This window comes from Syngnathoides biaculeatus, chromosome 9 (assembly GCF_019802595.1).
Source record: "Syngnathoides biaculeatus isolate LvHL_M chromosome 9, ASM1980259v1, whole genome shotgun sequence".
In the NCBI taxonomy this organism is placed as follows: Eukaryota; Metazoa; Chordata; class Actinopteri; order Syngnathiformes; family Syngnathidae; genus Syngnathoides; species Syngnathoides biaculeatus.
This window is the reverse complement of record NC_084648.1, coordinates 30,663,957-30,684,438: the sequence shown is the minus strand read 5'-3', so window position 1 is coordinate 30,684,438 and position 20,482 is coordinate 30,663,957. Positions and strand designations below refer to the sequence as shown.

The window sequence follows — 20,482 nt, the reverse complement described above, 5'->3', positions numbered from 1 at the left end:
CAGCAGTAATACATATCACGGGACAGGCCACAGGACATGCTTGTCCTGGTCCCTGTAATTGTCAAAACAGAATCCCTCAACCAACTAAAAGAAATGCTCAACAATGGCATAACATTTTATTAATGCTATTGATAACACATATTACAGTCCTAAATAAAGAAACTATTTAACACTGTTGAATTTGAAAATTTTTTGCATTAAATATTTGTGCATAAAACATTTGTGCTTGGTGCAGTTTAGCCACTATATTACACATCCTTGGCCAAGACTTCAAAAGAAGCATCTGACTGGCATCCTCTGTGCCATCCATGGCGTTTGTGAGGAAACATTTTTTTGAATACTAAGAGTCTTGGTTCCCTTTATTCCTCATGATTGCCAACCCCCCCCCCAAACCCCACCCAAGGAGGTCAGAGTTCAGGTTGGTGGCGCATATTACCGTAATATATAACATTGTGTAATATAAAATATCGAATATCATATTGAAATTTATTTGTATAACCTTTTTTTACCACTCTATGTACCTGTATACGACTATACAATGTGATTGCATTTTTTTTCCGTCCATACCAAAATATAATGCGCTCTATTGACTTTTTGAAAATATTTTTGGAATAAATTTCATATTATTTTCAAGAAATTACAGTACTTAAATTTAAGACGCGACATCAGATTGCTGAATATTTGTTCTATTCATGGGTGAAAGGGTGTGCATAGAAATTTCAAACGGGTTTATTGTTCTGAAGAAATAGCCCGCTGTTGAAAGGTTCGAGTGAGAAGGTCCTGTCTTGCAGGTTATGACTTCTAACGAGCGTTCAACCAGAAATGGACCTAAATGTCTGATTAGCCTACCCATACTCTCTCTCTCTCTCACACACACACACACACACACAGTGCTACCTGAGCAAGCAAATTAAATTTGTTCATGACCTACCAAGCTCGTAGTGCAGTTTATATCAAATCAAATGTTCGACCATTGACCCAAACCAGCCCTAAAAAAGGTAATTATTTTGTATTCTTAATCATTAAAAAACCAGCAATGTACAATTTTTTTTTAAAAACGCTTAATATTGTTTTAAAAAGGTGGAATTACCTTACGTACTGAAGTATTTGTGTTTCGATTGTATGTCTTTTAGTAGTGTGGTCCCTGATGGAACCATAAAGGGACATTGAATACAGGAAAACTGTATTTTTGTCATTTCAAAAGAAAAACCCCTTGAGTTATGAAATGTTGCTCTTCAGCAACGTACTTTTTTATGCAAGCTTAGATGCGACCTAAACAAAATACGGTGCTTCTAATTGGCACTTTGTTTTTATGTACTAGAAATGTAAAAGTTTAAGAATAAAAAAAAAAAAAAACTAAGAAAAAGGAAACTATTTCAGCCTAGGTTTAAGTAGTGCTCTTTGATTTGGTGACTCAGTTCTTGAATGTGGAAATAAGGCATTAACAATTAGGTGTTTTTGTCATCTGCTTCATCCTGCATGTCCATTCTTTGGGTAATGTTCATCGACCTCTTGAACATAACGAGAGATCATAATAGTTGTTCTTTTTTTTTTTTAAATTTATTTCCAGGGCAAGGGAAATCAAAACATGATCTACTCTGTTCTGGAGGCTGACTTCCACTTTCTTTTTGAGGTTTTATGAGCACATTGTAAGCTCTTATCTGACAATATCTCAATATGTTGCATAAATGCAGCATAATGCATAAAGAATGTTTGGGGAATGCTTGCCGGTTGTTTTTATTAATTGTGTCATACAATTGTATTTATTCTTTCAGGAGTGAACAAGAATAATGATCTTCCTTCTTACCTGATTGTCATAAACAAAGGCATCCAACTAGTAAATAATATAAAGGAAATGATGATTGAAGCATTGCTTATTTTGATGTAAGGAACATGTTTTTCTTAATGAAGGCTTCCTCTTCAATTTAATTTGTTCTTGTGTTTGTGTCTCAACACAACGAGAGAATGTGAAATTGAATTGCCGTTCTGGGACAAATAAATCTGTTTTCCTTTCTTCTTCTGAATTACTTATAAATGAAGATAGTCATAAAACGCTAAAGCTGCAACCCAATGTCAAGAGCTTCTGGAGCTCAGCCAAACAATGTACACTTAAAGAAAATCATTTCTGACCTGAATAAGCGTGTCATCTTTTTCCATTTTAGCCTATCTTCTGCATCTTCCTCTCTAATCCCATCTGCCCTCATGTCTTCCCTCACCACATCCGTAAAGCTTCTCTTTGTTCTTCCTCTCGGTCTTTTGCCAGGCAGCTCCATCCTGAGCACCCTTCCACCAATATACTTACTCTCTCGCCTCTGGACATGTCCAAACCATCAAAGTCTGCTCTCTCGAATCTTGCCAAGAACACTTTTCCTACATTCTTCAGGCATCTTTTCGCCCGCTAGTATTCTGTTGAATAAGTTGGTCAAAAACTCCACAGCCATCTCTCCAAATTGCTTCCATACCTCCACCGGTATGTCATCAGGACCAACTGCCTTTCCATTTTTCATCCTTTCTAGTGCCTTTCTGACTTCCCCTTTACTAATCATTGCCACTTCCTGGTCCTTCACACTTGCCTCTTCAACTCTTTCTTCTCTCTCATTTTCTTCATTCATCAACTTCTCAAAGTATTCTTTCCATCTATTTAGCACACTACCGGCACCAGTCAACACATTTCCATCTCTATCCTTAATCACCCTTACCTGCTGCACATCCTTCCCATCTCTATCCCTCTGTCTGGCCAACCTGTAGAGATCCTTTTTCCCTTCTTTCGTGTCTAACCTTGTGTACATGTCTTCATATGCCTCTTGTTTAGCCTTTGCCACCTCTACCTGTGCCCTACGTCGCATCTCGATGTACTCCTTTCTCCTCTCCTCAGTCCTCTCAGTGTCCCACTTCTTCTTCGCTAATCTCTTTCCTTGTATGACTCCTTGTATTTTGGTGTTCCACCACCAAGTCTCCTTCTCCCCTTTCCTACCAGAAGACACACCAAGTACTCTCCTGCCTGTCTCTCTGATTACCTTGGCTGTCGTAGTCTAGTCTTCCCGGAGCTTCTGCTGTCCATCGAGAGCCAGTCTCACCTCTTTCCGAAAGGCCCCACAACATTCTTCCTTTCTCAACTTCCACTACATGGTTCTCTGCTCTACATTTGTCTTCTTAATCTTCCTACCCACCACCAGAGTCATCCTACACACTACCATCCTATGCTGTCGAGTTACACTCTCCCCTACCACTATTTTACAGTCAGGAATCTCCTTCAGATTACATCGTCTCCGCAAAATATAATCCACCTGCGTGCTTCTACCTCCGCTCTTGTAGGTCACTATATGTTCCTCCCTCTTCTGGAAATAAGTGTTCACTCCAGCCATCTCCATCCTTTTTGCAAAGTCCACCACCATCTGTCCCTCAAAGTTCCTTTCAGGGATGCCGTACTTAAGCATCACTTCTTCATCACCCCTGTTTCATTTACCAGTATGTCCATTACAATCTGCACCAATCACAATTCTCTTGCTGTCTGGGATGCTCTGAACTACTTCATCTCGTTCCTTCCAGAATTTCTCTTTCAACTCTAGGTCGCATCCTACCTGTGGGGCATAGCCGGTAACCACATTATACAGAACACCCTCAATTTCAAATTTTAGTCTCATCACTCGATCTGATACTCTTTTCACCTCCAAGACATTCTTAGCCAGCTCCTCCTTTAAAATAACCCCTACTCCATTTCTCTTCCCATCTACTCCGTGGTAGAATAATTTAAACACTGCTCCTAAACTTCTAGCCTTACTACCTTTCCACCTGCTCTCTTGGATGCACAGTACTTCAACCTTTCTCCTAATCATCATGTCAACCAACTCCTGGGCTTTTCCTGTCATAGTCCCAACATTCAAAGTCCCTACACTCAGTTGTAGGATCAGTGCATTCCTCTTTTTCTTCTGACGACGGATCCGGTTTCCTCCTCTTCTCTGCTTGTATTTAAGACGATAAATATTTTTCTATATGGAAATTTTTGGCAAATGCAATTGTAATGAATGTGGTCTTGTTTCTTGTGTAATTTTTACGTTAAAAGAAAATTTTCAAACCATTAGCTCAAAATTTTGCTCTTGTATCCAGAATTTGGGGTTTAATGGTATCTGATGAAAAAAAAATTAGGGGGGAATCAAAAACTCTTCTAAATAAACATTGCTCTTTGGTTTGTAGTAAGTCATCAATTTTAAAGTTTTATTCATTCATGTTTTATTACTCTATAAATTGTGTTGGAGTTTAGTTGGTGAGGTACATTTGCTATGGGAATAAAATAAATGCACCTTGTTCCTTTAAAATCTATTAGCAACAACAGAAAATGTTACATGAGTAAAACATGTATCTTTACCTCTTAACCTGGCACGTTTCCTTATTGTAAATATTCTTGTGCCTTATGGCAATAGGCCAAATAGTCCACAGGGAAATGGACCAATAAATGCAAGCAAAGAATGCTTCTACGATTGATTGAGATGTTGTTTATCCCCATTTAAATTATTCAACTATTTAATGGATGCTTTCTACTTTAGCCTTCAGCAAGGCGGAATTTTTAAAATGGATACAATTTTAAAAAAAAAACATGAAAGGCCAGGAAAAACAATTTTATTTTAATGGGATTCTAATTAAACTGTCAAGCTTTTCAGAAAAGTGTTTCCATTAAACAAAAAACATGTAAATAAATTGATGATGGCTGTTGTTTAGTCATGAGTTGTACTTTCAAAAACATATTTCACAAATTCGACCAGGATATGTATACTTATGAGCATAACTGTACACATATGCAGTCATACATACCACTGTCAAACTGGAATGAAAGTGTAGGGTAGACCTTTTTCATAACCTCAAGGTGGTGGTGAAATATTAGAATAAAAGTGTAAACCTCGCTAATTACCTCTAGGTGGGGGTGGTATATTAGAAAGAATGAAAGAATACAGTTTTTTCAAAACCTTTACAGGACAGCGTACATGAATAAAATGGGAAAGCTTTTTTTCATTTTCTCCAATACCCATGGAGAATGCGGCCTATTGACTTTTGACATTTTAATGTGAGTGTGTGTGGGGGGGGTGATTATGCATGAGAAATTGCAGTTGTACAGAGATAGAGGTTGTTGAGGTTTTTTTTATAGATATATAAAAAACGAAGATCCTTAGTGTCACAGTTGAGGCCTGATATAGTCCCTCTGGCCATTGAAACTGGTCGATCAAAGAATACCCCTGAAGATGAAAAATTTTTGAGATATGTGACTTGAATGACTTGGAAAGTGAATCTAATTTTCTCCATTACATGGAACCTCGTTTCATCTGTTCCATGACATCATTCTCAAAGCGAAACATTAGGAAACTGAGGTAATGTTTCTCCTTGAAATAAATCTAAATGTAATCCATCCATTCTAAATTGCAAAATGTTGGAATATTCATCTTATTATGATACGACAGTTTAGGGTGTACCCTGTCTCTTGCCCGTTGACAGCTTGGATAGGTCCCAGAACTCTCGCAACCCTCGTGAAGAGAAGAGAATCTCTAACAATCCTATGTTATTAGGGTTTACAATTCTATGCATAACACAATAATATATTTTTTTCTTCCTTCATATTATGCCAGAATTCATTTATTTTTATACATGCAGTTATCATGTGCAGGCTTTGTTTATAAATGTTATCAGAATTGCAATTGAAACACAAGCATAGTGCGTTGTGAAAGTATTCGCCCCCCCCTTGAACTTTTCAACCTTTTGCCACATTTGAGGCTTCAAACATAAAGATATAAAATTATTTTTTTTTTGTCAATAATCAACAACAAATGGGACACAATCGTGAAGTGGAACAAAATTTGTTGGATATTTTATACTTTTTCAAAAAATAAAAACCTGAAAAGTGGGGCTGGAAATATTATTTACACCCCTTGCATTAATACTTTGTAGTGCCACCTTTTTCTGAAATTACAGCTGCAAGTCGCTTGGGGTATATACCAGTTTTGCACATTAAGAGACTGAAATTCATGCCCATTCTTCGTTGCAAAACAGCTCAAACTCAGCGAGGCTGGATAGAGAGCATTTATGAACAGTAGTCTTCAGCTCTGCCAACAGATTCTCGATTGGATATAGGTTTTGACTTTGAATTGGCCATTCTAACAACTGGATACGTTTATTTATGAACCATTCCATTGTAGATTTGGCTTTATGTTTTGGATCATTGTCCTGTTGGAAGATAAATCTCCATCCCAGTCTCATGTCTTTTGCGGACTCCAACCGATTTTCTTCCAGAATGGCCCTGTATTTGACTCCATTCATCTTGCTATCAATTTTAACCATCTTCATTGTCCCTGCTGATGAAAAGCAAGTCCAAACCATGAGGCTGCCACCACTATGTTTGACAGTGGGGATGGTGTGTTCAGGGTGATGAGCTGTGTTGATTTTACGCCAAACATGTCGTTTTCCATTGTGGCCAAAACGTTCGATTTTGGTTTCATCTGATCAGACCACCTTCTTCCACGTTTGGTGTGTTTCCAAGGTGGCTTGTGGCAAATTTTAAACGAGACTTTTTATGGAAATCATTGAGATATGGCTTTCTTCTTGCCACTCTTCCATAAAGGCCAGATTTGTGGGGTGTATGACTGATTGTTGTCCTATGGACAGACTCTCCCACCTCAGCTGTAGATCTCTGCAGTTCATCCAGAGTGATCATGGGCCTCTTGGCTGCATCTCCGATCACTCTTTTCCTTATTTGAGGTGAAAGTTTAGAGGGACAGCCGGGTTTTGGTAGATTTCCAGTCCATCCACTTCCATTATAATATGATTGCCTGCACAGGGCTCCTTGAGATGTTTGAAGCTTGGGAATCTTTTTGTTTCCAAATACAGTTTTAAACTTCTCCACAACAGTATCTCTGACCAGCCTGATATTTTCCTCGGTCTTCATGATGCTCTGTGCACTTTAAACAGAACCCTGAGACTATCACAGAGCAGGTGCATTTATACAGAGACTTGATTACATACAGGTCGATTCTATTTATCACCATCATCACTCAACATTGGATTATTCAGAGATCCTCGCTGAACTTCTGGAGTGGGTTTGCTGCACTGAAAATAAAGTGGACGAATAATATTGCACACCCCACTTTTCAGTTTTTTATTTGTTAAAAAAGTATAAAATAGCCAATAAATTACGTTCCATTTCATGATTGTGTCCCACTTGTTGATTCTTTTATTTTTAATTGTAATTTTATATCTTTATGATTGAAGTCTGAAATGTGGCGAAAGGTTGAAAAGTTCAAGGGGGCCGAATACTTTCACAAGGCACTGTATGTTTAAAAATACAATTTTGAGTTTTCAAAGGCTAATTTAAAAAATACATTTTGTATATTGTTCTTTTCTACTTTTGCTAAATATTGAGGAAATGATGATCCCAGGGTTACAACGGTTGAGAACCACTTTCTCACTCTGGATATTCATCCATCCAACCATCCATTTTCTTAGCCACTTATCTTCACAAGGGTCGCGGGAGTGTTGGAGCCTATCCCAGATGTCAACGGGCAGGAGGCAGGGTACACCCTGAAATGGTTGCCAGCCAATCGCAGGGCATATCAAGACAAACAACTGCACGCCCAATCACAGATTAGGGGCAAATTAGAGTGTCCAATTAATATTGCATGTTTTCTGGATGTGGCAGGAAACCGGAGTGCCTGGAGAAAACCCACACAGGCACGGGGAAAACATGCAAACTCCACACAGGTGGGTCCGGGCTCGAACCCAGGACCACAGAACTGTGAGGCCAACGCTTTCCAGGTTATTCACCGTGCCGCCCCCAGGATATTCATTTTGTCTAATGTCTGAAACTAATTATTGTGCTTTTCATTGTCCATATTTTCTTAAGAAATAGTAAGGCTCCAGCACTCCCGTTACCTTTGTGAGGATAAGCGGCTCCAACAATGGATGGATGGTCTACGTCTTTACAAGGAAATTTCAACAATCTCTTTGTATTAAGTCACCACGTTTTGTTGCAGTGAGCACACATCACATCATAGATGCAAGTCTGTCTGTTTTGCACTGCCAAGTGCCTGGTGAAATTGTGAACGTCACAGTGGGGTTTGTTTTAAGAAGACACCCTCCCCTCGCTTGAAGAAAGCGCACAACAGATGACAGTGTCTATTGGCTGTGACAAGCAACCATGCTGTGGCGCACGACGCCATTTAGCCCCACGCCTAATCTGGTTTTCTATTACCAAGCAGGCTCCTTGCAATGACGATGTGTGCACCGAGCCTTTTCACCACAAAATTTGTTTCTCCAATCAATTAGCTTCTCTCAAAACTCTTTCTTCCTGAGTGATTTACCCTTTTCAACATTAGAGATCACATCTCAAACATTTAATTCATGTTATTGGATCTGAGTCTTGCTTCCTCTTGTCAAGCCATTTCCAAATATAATGGAATATTTTCATTTAACCATCCATGCAGCTAATGATTTCTATCTATGGCTGAGTCGTGTTGCTTATGTGTGTGTGTGTGTGTGTGTGTGTGTGTGTGTGTGGTGTGTGTGTGTGTGTGTGTGTGTGTGTGTGTGTGTGTGTGTGCGTGTGTGTGCAGGTAGGCGTGTCTCAGAGCTTTTGAGAGCAAAGGGCAAATCAGTGTGGATTGCCCCAGGTCATGTACAGTAGACTGCCGGTTAAATGGACATCAATGATGCCGCAGCGACGCACCCCGCACAAACACAAGCACAAGCACAGCAAAGCTCTCAGTTTCATCTGCTGAGCCCTGTGGTGAAAGGGGAAGCTTTTGCATTATTGATGCTTCTATCCTGTAAAACAGTGAACCTGCTCGTGCGGCTGCTAGCATTAGACCTGGCAGTCAACAGGAGCAACATTTTGTTAAATACTTTAGCGGCTACACGCATAAACGACCCACTGTAATTAGAGTTTACACCGATTTTATCGGCCAGATCGGTATCAGCCGATAATTACCATTTTATGACGATCGACTTAGTCATAATTTGATCAATCGATGACCTCATTGATCGGCTCCACGTCTTCATCGTGCACCATCCATCTGAGTCCAAAAGCTATTTTTTTTTTATATTGTAGTATTTATGGAGGTACTTTTTCCATCTTTTGACATAGGACTGTAAATATTAGATGGCCAATAAAGTTTTTTTTTTTCATATAACAGTGGCATAGGAGAGACTACAATACAAATTTGTTCTCACAGTTAAGACTACTGCAATAAAATCTTTTTATTTCGATACCACCACATCCCGTTTTTTTACGATTATTGGGCTTTGGTCTTGCAACTAAAATGTGAACGGATACACTCATTACCATGGCGACACCAATAAGAGTGGATCACGCCGACTATATGAAGACAATGTGGGGGAAAACGTGTTGGCGGACACCAGGTGCTCAGGTGCTTGTTTATGGTTTGCTTGAGGTACATTGTCATACTTTTAATACAATACTGCTTGTAATTTTAATACGATACGGCTCACAAGCAGGAAAGAAAATGTTATGTAGCCTAGCAAGCTCGTACAAGAACTAACAGTTGTGCGTAAATGTCATGCTGTTCAATTTATGCTTCAAAGTTCTGAAGTAATTTGATTACAAAAAATAATTTAATTACAATAAGTCAATATCCATTGTTTCGGTTATGTTGTAATGTAGGTTTGACTTGACTGATTAGAATGCAGGACCTGATTAGAGGAGTGGATTTCCAATGTTTATGGAACCAAGACACTATATTACAATTAAAAAAATCTCACGGCACGCCAACAAACAAAATTCTCAGAAAAAAGTGGATACGTTATTTAATGTATGTAGTTCCTTTGTTCTGTCTGTTAATATGCCTTACATAGAAAATTATTTGTTGGAATTTTTGAAAATATTGTTAATCTGGCGTCTAATATAACATATATATATATATATATATATATATTTTTTTTATTTTTTTTTTTTTTTTTTTGGGGGGTCGCTATGGGCTATGTAAAGGTGCAACAAAACCTTCCATCCATCCATTTTCCAAACCATTGATCCTCACAAGGGTAGCAGCACGCATAGAAGAAGAAGAGTCTACATCATTTGAGGGTAGAAGAAGAAGAATCTACCTCAATTGCCCATAGAAGAAGGCAAAGCTACCTCTGGATGTGTAAAAGAAGACAGCGTTAGTTTTTGGTGGCCTCAAAACAGGATCATGAACAACAAGCACGAATGCTAAATATATATCCATCCATTTTCAGAGCCTGTTATCATCACGAGAGTGCTGAAGCCAATCCCAGCTGTCATCGGACAGGAGGTGGGGTACACCCGGAACTGGTTGCCAGCCAATCGCAGGGCAGATGGAGACAGACAACAGTTGCCCACGCAATCATATATTTTTTTTATTTAATCTAAAGTCTTTCACAAAAGTTGGCTGCATGCGAAGGTCTGAACGCTGAACTGGACTGAAGGTCGGAACGTGTGAAGCAGTAGGTCATTTAAACAGACACAACAAACATATTGCTCCATCTTGTGATCGGATCTGTGATTGGTTATCTTTTTTAAACTCACTGATCAGTGATCGGTCCGAAAAATCACAATTGTTTAAAGCCTAGCTGTTGCAATAACACCTTAGTTAGAGTCAGAAAAAGACATATTCATTTACTCTTGTTTCCATGAAGCAATGCTGTTCAATTAGCGTCGCCGAGTGATTCTGATGAGGCTTCAATCACAATTGTCCCTATTCACTCAATACTACCAACTTGGTTCGCCATGGCTCATACTACAAGGTGTGACGCACTATTTTTAGGTTAAGTCGCGATCCCAAACAAGTAGAGCAAATACCATATTAGTGCTATAAACCACTATTTCCTTCAGACAAATTTCAGGACATTGGTGCCATCTTGTCTCCTCTTAAAGCATTAAAAAATTTAAACTTGTAAATTCATAAATAGTAGCCGTGAATAGGTGAGGGAATACTGGACTATTTTAAAGTAGAAAAAGCTGCACCGCCTACTGGCTGCCAGTCCAGTGTGGGCCCTGCCTCTCACCCAAAGTCAACTGGAAGAAGCTAAAGCTTACCACTGACTGTAATGAGTAGTATACAAGTAGAAGTAGTACAAGTAATATCGAAAGTTGAGAGATGGAAGGGCTGCACTGAGCTATGTTGGGGCTGTGCAGTGAAAAATGGAATGATGTAATGGTATTAACGTAGACTGCACAGCTATTGCAAAAAGTACCTATTGCAATTCCATTTACAAACCTTTTTGTAAATGCAAGCCGCAACAGAATTAACACATCCAATCCAATCCAAAATGAGCAACATCCCTGAGGAAATTTAATGAGACAATTATCAAGTGCATAAATGTTCATAAATATGCAGAAGATGGAATGAGCAGCAGTGGACGACTGGTTAAGACATCTGCGTCATAGTTTTGAAGACCCGGGATGAAATCTGGCCTCACCTGTGTGGAGTTCGCACGTGCTTCCTTCCGTGGATTTCTGCAGGTGCTCTGGTTTTCTCCCACATTCCAAAAACATGCATGGTAGGTTGATTGAAGACACTAAATTGCCGGTACGTGTGAATGTCAGTATGAATGGTTTGTTTAAATGTGCCCTGCGATTGGCTGGTGACCAGTTCAGGGTGTACTCTGCCTCTTGCAAAAAGTTAGCTGGGATGGGCCTCAGCACGCCCATGAAACTAATGAGGAAGCGGTATGGAAATGGATGGATGGACAGATTGGTGCTATGTGCAGCTTACAGTGTCCTTAAGAACACTTCAACTTGAAAGGAATTTGAAGGAGTCTTGTTGAGTTTGATTGCATCTACTGGTGCAAGATGAGTAGTAACCAAAAAGATCACATGCTTCATGCTTTCCTCGATACGAAAGATCATCTTTTCCAGCAGAATTGTGTGAGTCATTAAATGCAGGTGTAATAGAAACTGCACATTTTAAGGATATTTACTTGCCATCAGTTTCTTCTTGGACTGCTTGCCTGGGAGGCAGCTTTCCATGTTATGTGTTTGGTTGCCCATGGCGACAACACCACAAAGTGCACATAAATGTATATTAAAAAGATAATGGATAGCTTCTTCAGAACAAGCAATACCCTGTCAATGCATCTTGAGAAGGCAAAGTTTAGCACATGGCTACCGAACAGTTATGAAGCTATAAAACAAAGCAAAAGGCCCATGTGAAGTCATGTGAGATTTATTTAACACTCTGCTGCTATAACACAGGGCTAACTTAAAATATTTCTTTCCTGTAGGTCCACTACTTCTTTTGGCCACATCCAGAAGATTGATTATATTTCATAAGTACTATATGTTGAATGGTGTTTTTATTATAGTGTCGAAGTAACCGAAAGAGATAAGGGGAAATTTCTCTATAGATTAAGTTTCTCTATGGGACAGCTCTGGATGAATACTAATATGGCCTGTCACCAGTGCACCTTAGGTTAAATTCCCCAGGCCAAAATATGGACGTGATCATCTTAATGAAGTGACCAATGAGATTTCTCTAGGAACTGATAAAAAAAAAATGAAGAATATCAGAAAAAAAATTATTTAAAAAATTACATAATAGTCCTGGGTCAGTCAAGACTGCACATATATTTAGGCTGATATATTTTTCCAAAAGCAATCATGATAAACAATAGTATTGATGTTTTATAATGCCACTGATATAATGATGCTGTTTGCAATTACAGCTTTTAACTTTCACAAAGAATAATGAACACTGGAAATGAGCTGTAGAACAAATCATTTTTTTACTTTATGAATAAAAAAATGAAAATAAAAATAAAAAACATTGAGATCTCTTCACAAAAAAATGCAATCAAACACATATGAAACGTTGCGCACAGAGGTACAGTCATTAACCCACTAAAAGTGTCTGTTCAGCCTGTATATGGTACCCTTGGGTCAAATGCTTCAGAACTTTAATTTTGAGTATCATACCTAAGCAGATGACACACAGTTGTAATTAGCAGTATCTCTAGATGACTACAGTTTAACTGAGGTGTTGTGTCAGGTGTTGTGTCTAAAGCAGATCAGTAATTGGATAAGCCAAAGCTCAAGTTCTGATAGATTCCGACCGGACTTTCAACAGTTATATCAAATCAGTTACTAAAACTGCCTTTTACCAACAGAAGAACATATCTAGAGTGAAGGCTTGTATGTGTCAAGCAGACCAGGAAAAGCTCGTCCAAGTAGACTTGACAACTGTATTGTCTTCTGGCTGGACTCCTCAAAAAGAGCATTAAACAGCTGCAGCTCATTCAGAATGCTGGAGCTCAGGTTCTGACCAGAACAAAGAGGCAGAACATATAACTCCAATTCTAAAGTTTTTACATAGGCTTGCTTTCACGTTTAGAATAGATTTTAAAGTTCTACTAAAGGTCTATAAATCACTAAATGGTTTAGGTTCTGAATACATGAAAGAAATGCTAAAAGAATACAAAACCAGTAGGACTCTGTGCTCGACAGACTCAGGTCCAATAGTGGAGCGCAGAGTCCAAAGCAAACATGGTGAAGCAGCATTTAGCTATTATGCTGCACACAAGTGGAATAAGTTGCCAACCGAAGTGACATCAACCCCAACTGTGAATGTTTTTAAATCAGGTTTAAAAACTCTTTTTTTTCCTCATTCTTTTTAGATTATTTTCAAATGATTTTTATTGAAATGTATTCTGTTTTAATTGTACTTTTTTCATTTTTTAAAATTTTTATTTTCATTTTCTTTTCCTAATGGCTGATTCATGTCTGCCTGTTGTTACGGTTAATAAACAGCTTTACGAGGCGTGTGTTATGTGGGGACTAATAGACAGAAGAACTCAGACTGAAGGCCACTTTATACTTCCGCAGTCGGCATCGCCTGCATTGCATTGCATGATCTATCCTCCTATAGCCCTGTACCACCGACGCTGACGCCTTTTTTATCGATTTTAATGCATAATTAAAAGTATCATCTGGTCATCTAGCGCCATTTGTTCGAGCAGTCACTGTTCCACGATCAGCGTTTTTGTTTCTTTATTTCTTGTTACGGAAAGGAAAGTAAAAACAGCTATCGGAAATTACCAAGATTTGCTGAGGAAATGCCACCCAGCGGCATCCGAACTAATACGAGCCATAGCGACACCTCTGACTTCAAGATGAACTGCAGCACATATTCAAAACTGCACACGTGGGTTGGGCTCAAGTATAAAGACAAACTATGTGCCGAATAGTTGCTGTGAAGTCAGCGTGGTGTCCGAGCAACAGAGATTTTAAATGAAGTTGCTGAGGTCAAGTGAAACTTTTAGCTTGTCAACCTGCAGGCTAGTGAATGTGATGAACAATTAACTTTCCCTTAACCCTCTCTATTGTGTGGATCTATGCGTGGCGCATGAAGTAAGGCTGTGAAGTATGGGACCGAGCCTCACCGACAGTCTATGAGCCCACTAGCGGCTAATGCGTACTAGCCTAACTGCTAGTAGCAGCCATGAGTGTGGACCAACAATAACAATGTAGAGTCCAAAAAATACTATTATATCCATTTTTTAATGGAACAGTCAGTCAATATAGCAATGATTGTGAGAGGCCTGGTCCTGGATACTACCCATAGCAACACCATGAGACTAAATGTCAGGCACTGAGGTCAAAGGAATTTTTAGGTATTTCTCTCTACACATTTGCTTTGTCTTCAGCAATATTCTTGGGCTGTCTGGTGTGAATTACTTTTCAGGTTATGCCAAACCATCTAAATCAGGTTGAGGTTAGGACTCTGACTGGGCCATTCAAGAAGGCGTATTTTTTATGTTGAAGCCATTCTGTTGTTGATTTTATTTTTGTCCTTTGGTTGCTGTCCTGCTACATAACGCATTCTTTGTTGCTACATCGCCCATCCTTTATTGAACCTGAATTGACAAACATGGTTTTAGGTTCTCCTCCAAAATGTCTCCATGAACTTGGGAATTCATTTTTCCATGGATAAAAGCAATGTGTCGAGGCCTTGGAGGACCAAAGCAGTCCCAAACCATGTTGTCTCAATCACCATACTTAAAAAGTCACGATGAGGTGTGATGATTCTGTGTTGTGCATTTATTTTAAAACCCATCAAATTGTGTTTAGCTTTTAACTCAACAGTACGTAATCTTCACAGGACAGCCACTCCATAAGAGACCAGCAACAGTGCGAAAGTTCCTCCATTTATATCCACTTTGTCTAACTGTGGAGTGATAAACAGCAAGGCTTTTACAGATACATTAGTGACCCTCTCTAGCTTCATGGAAGTAGATAATAATTAATTTTTCTCCTTTGTCTTATATCATTCAAATGGGGCAATGTTTCTTGAAAATAGCATACTCAAAACCTTTTTTAGTAGGGCAAGGGCACTTTACCCAACACTTCCAATTTTGTCACCTGGATGGAATGAGAGGTGGGCTGACCCCTGACTCTCTCTTGGAGAAATCGTTAGCCCAGAGCTTCATATGATTTGTCCATCCTGCACTGTGAATGTTTACAATTTGTGTGGTTTTAGTGTAATGATACTAACATGTATTATGATAATGTAGTTGTATATTGTTAGAACTTAGATGTAGAGATCACATCCATCCATCCATTTTCTTTGCCGCTTATCCTCACGAAGGTCACGGGGAGTGCTGGAGCCTATCCCAGCTGTCAATGGGCAGGAGGCGAGGTACACCCTGAACTGGTCACCAGCCAATCACAGGGCACATGTAGACAAACAGCCACACTCACAATCACACCTAGGGGCAATTTAGAGAGTCCATTTATAGATGTCACATATTATGACTAATTTATAACAGAAATCCAGGTAATTCCGTGGGGGGTTAAAAAAACATTCTTGCAACACAGAACAGCACAACCGTTTATGATCAATCAATTATATGATATCAACTATAATAAACAACTAACGACAACAACTGGTACAAAAATCAGTCAGATTCTTTATTGTCCCATCACACATATTACGAGCCACTTGTTGGTAGGTAATTTTTTGATCACCATCAAGATCATGTTGTAAAATCTCATGCCCATTCAGGATAGTAAAGGAAGCGGAAGTACATTTGGATATACAATAGAAGAGCGAAAACACTGATGGACGTTTTGTGTTAAAGAAAATCACAAAACGTCCACACACTATAATGAAGCATTAAAAAAGTTTAACTGGGACAAAAGCAAGTTACTCCTTTGAACCCCTCTACTGTTTGAATCATGAACTGGCCCAGCTCAAGCTATTTTTAGCTGCTCGGGCTTCGATGTAATCTTTGTAGCGCACTATTTTAAGAGTCCCAGTCAATGATCTTGAATGGTACAAGTCTGCCTTGTCTCCGATTACAGGGGCCAAGTTGGACTTCTGTAATGCTGAAAGGTTAAATGTATCACAGCCCCAAAGCAGACACGTACATGGAGTTTCTGTCATGATCCTGCCGATCCAGCCCTGACTGTGCGGGTGCCCGCGCAGTCGCGCTGATTGGGAAGCGCACACCTGCGCCTCATGCAGGCTGATTTGCCCCGGTGTATATAGGACCATGGGGACGACTGGTCCGGCCCTAGATTGTTGAGGTTCATGCCCCGTTCCAGCACTCCCGTATCCCTGATCGTCAACCCGTGTGTACTGGCCTCCGCCTGTTCTCCAACTGACCCCGTAAGCCTGACTCCTTTGATACTCCTGCCTGCTTTGATCAATCTCCCGTGTACCGACTCCTGCCTGCCCGCTGACCTGCTCTCTACGCCCAACGTCCTGACTACCGCTGCTGCACCTGACTGCCTGCCCGATCCCCAACCGTGGAACAATAAACGTTTTTCCCGAATTACCTCTGCGTCTCCTGACTCCTGCATTTGGGTCCTACCTCCGTTTCGATGGGTCGTGACAGTTTCACACTTGGCAAGCAGTGGCTGATTGCACATGGCTCCAACTAAAAGCCATTGAGGATAAGAATTCATTGAATGATGCATATATTCTTTTTGTATTTCAATGGTGGAGAATATATATGTATATAAATAAAAACCGATATAACACTATATAAAACACTGGACTGTCCTCAAATAAATGCTGCACGTATGCTGCTTCTGTTCCAAGTCTTCGCTTGACCCAGTAAAGTGAATATACTGGTTTGGCCACATTCAGCTTCCAATGCTTTGTGCAACCTCGTCCCTGCTAATGGCAGCCTAATCTGCCAATCATTTTTTCTGCTAAAACCTACTGGATTAGAGTTATTATTTAGAGTTAAACCTTGAACTTCATCACTGTTCTGAGAGCAGGCTCAAGAGATTAAGAACATGTTTTGAAATCACAACCCGCATTATCAGGAGAGAATAATCTACTCTTCCTGGGTTGTGTGGAGGAAGTGATGCTCTAAATAGAATAGTTCAATCCCATTTCCTAATGGTAGCACCCAGGGACCTCACTGGAACATTGATATTAAAATGAATTGAATTATCCACCTGCTGCTGCTGCTGTTGCTGTTATTATTGCTGATGTTGCTGCAAGTCAATCCCACACTTGCTCGATTAAATCAAAAAGGCCATATTTTACATGCAATATAAATTTTCTTATAAATTACTTCAATTGTTTAGATGAATTTTTATTTCATTTATTTTTATCTTTAAGATATTTTACATTTTGACACTTCCATATCTAAAATGATTTATAACTTTTTTTCCATTAGAGGCATAACCAATGGTCTAAATATAGACTTAATTAGAATTTGACAAGGGGAGTTTTTCATAACCATCTTTGAGCAGGAAAAATACAGTATTTCGCATTTTAAAAATCTCACAGGACACAACCAAATAAAAAAATGTTAAGGAAATACCAAGTAACCGACTGCTAGCACATCTGGCTCACAGTTCTGAGGACCTGGGTTCAAATCCGGCCTCGCCTATGTGAAATTTGCATGTTCTCCCTGTGGCCGCATGTTTTTTTGTCTTTTTCAAAAACATGGACGGTAAGTTAAATGAAGATTCTCACTTCTCTGTAGGTATAAATATGAGTGGTTGTTTATTTACATGCCCAGCAATTGGCTGGCAACCAGTTCTTTCACCACTAACTTTTCTCATTTCCAGCAAAATCTCAAAATCAAAAATCATCCATTGTCCATGTCACTTATCCTCACAAGGGTTGCGGGAGTGCCGGGGCCCATTCCAGCTAACATTGGGCGAAAGGTGGACTACAGCTCACCACTCACTCGCTGGGCACATATCGACACCATCACTGAACAGGAATTGATCCCACCCTACCCGCAGCAAAGGCAGGCGTGTATAGCTACACCATCAGTGACCGAAAAATGATTTCAATTCTGTTAATTAATTTAGCTCAAGCTTGAGCCAGACTGATATGTATTGATCATAGCATCACTGATGGTGCAGTGGTACCCACAGCTGACTTTGGTGCGGGCAGTGTGAGATGGAGTCCCACTCAGTGATGGTCTTGATATCCCTTCAACTGACTGGCGAACAGTTCTGGGTGTAGTCCACCTTTTTCTGAGGTTAGCAGGGATAGGCTTCAGCACTCCTGTGACCCTTGCAAGCATAAGCAGATTGGGAAATGGATGTATTCATCATACCATCAGACCCTAAGGAGAAAATGTTTTCCTACAACAAAATTTAAATGACTGATCAAACTGAGTTACTTACATCTGTGTCTGGCCCCTTATCAGCTCCCGGGCAGGAGAATGTGACAAACTCATGGCACCTCTTATGGACCACAAAACAGCAAACTGAAAAAAAAAAAAAAAAAAAAGAAGTCAAGAATGGTGTGAGATTGGTAGTAAATTAAGTACATTTACAGAATGACATAAAGGGGCCAAGTAATACAACGGTTAAGACAGATTGTATCATTGTCCATGTTGACAGCACAGTGATAGTTATTGAAGGAGCGAATGAAGTCTGATCTCAACTGGTTCTCGAGTGTCTGCATGCCCTGGTTCTGCCACTGCTCTTATCAAAGAGGGTGGTGCCACTGCTTGGACAGACACTCAATCGCATCCAAATTGCACCCAAATACATGGACAAATGGAAACAAGTTTCACACTTTGTGCCAATGTGTGCCCGCATCCTGCCAGAACTCAAACGGTTGGTCTGGTGGTCAAAGTAATATGACATCTGTCACAGCCTCTCCATTGGACACCACACCAAGACAACTATGAAGCAACATAAGTGTCATTGAGGCAGCAAACACAGCAAAGTACACTAAAACATAACTAAGACAACTAACCTCCACCAGGGCAAAACAACACTAAAGGGGATGTAATGTGATACTGTACATAAGAAAACCACAGCAGGACACTCCTAATTCATTTGGAAATATCTGACACTTTAAATAAATAAAACAGACTTGTGTTAAGTAATGCACAGACTGCCAAGATTTAACTGTTAAAAGTGATATGGGTTTATTTGTCTAGAAGGACAGACTCCGAAAGTGGATTTCCCATTATGAGTCTAAATGTTGAACTGTGCAAATCAATTTGCAAAGCTTTATACGAAAACAGATTGGATTTTTCAACCCCACTCCACAACATTTTTCTACAAATGGTTGAGCAGTTTAGCCAGCATGCTGGGACAAGTTGTTAGCATATCTGGCTCATAGTCCTGAGGTTCTGGGATCAAATTGGGGCTCTCTTTCCTGTGTGAAGTCTGTATGTTCTCCTCATGGTTGTGTGGATTTTCTCCAGTGGTTCCAGCTTTCTCCCACTTCCAAAACATGCATGGTAGGTTAATTGAATATTGGGAATTATCCATAATTGGGAATCTAAGAGTGAGTTGTTATTTGTATATTTGTGCCCTGTCATTGGCAGGGGACCAGTCCTGGATGTAATATGCCTTCTGCCCAAAGTTGACTGGGATAGGTTCCAGCTCATCCGCTACTCCAATGATGACAAGCCAGGCAGAAAAAGGATGTGGATTGTTGTGAAGGTTTTGCACAATCGTGATCAAAGAAAAAAAATTAAGCTTTTTGAATCGTGTGGTAAAAAGAAAAAAAAAAACCAAGGACAACCTTGTTGTACGACTCTACTAGGTGGCTGTTGCATCATTGAAATCAAAATCAAAACCCTTTAATATGTATATATATATATATATATATATATATATATATATATATATATATATATTTCATTTGCATACAACGAAATGATGAGTGCCCCTCCACAATGTGCAAGGTGCAATAAAATAGAATAAAAATTGAAGATCTTAGGTAAAAAAACATAAAACATCAAGGTACAGTTATTGCTAAAATAAATAAATGCACAAAAGAGCCGTTGCATAATATTACATTAAAGGACTGTTATGTTCATTAGTTTGAGTTCAAGGATTTGATGGCTCTGGGGAAAAAGCTGTCCTTGAATCTGGTTGTCTGTGTCTTGTGCGACCTGTACGTCTACCAGAGGGCAAAAGGTTAAACAGATGATGACCAGGATGTGAAGAGTCCTTTGCAATATTAGTGGCTCTGCTGTGATAGCGGGAGTTGGCAATGTCCTCTAGGGAGAGCAGAGAGCAACCAGTGATCTT

At 39.6% G+C, this 20,482-nt stretch overlaps 1 protein-coding gene across 1 annotated transcript in view; it reads right to left on the bottom strand.

Moving 5' to 3' along the window:
* prkcaa (protein kinase C, alpha, a) overlaps window positions 1-20,482 on the bottom strand; it is a 205,912-nt gene that overhangs the window by 110,216 nt on the left and 75,214 nt on the right. Inside the window, exon 3 of the mRNA XM_061829216.1 lies at window positions 18,611-18,693. Within this exon, the coding sequence (XP_061685200.1) occupies window positions 18,611-18,693 (83 nt within the window). The remainder of the gene's footprint in view (window positions 1-18,610; window positions 18,694-20,482) is intronic.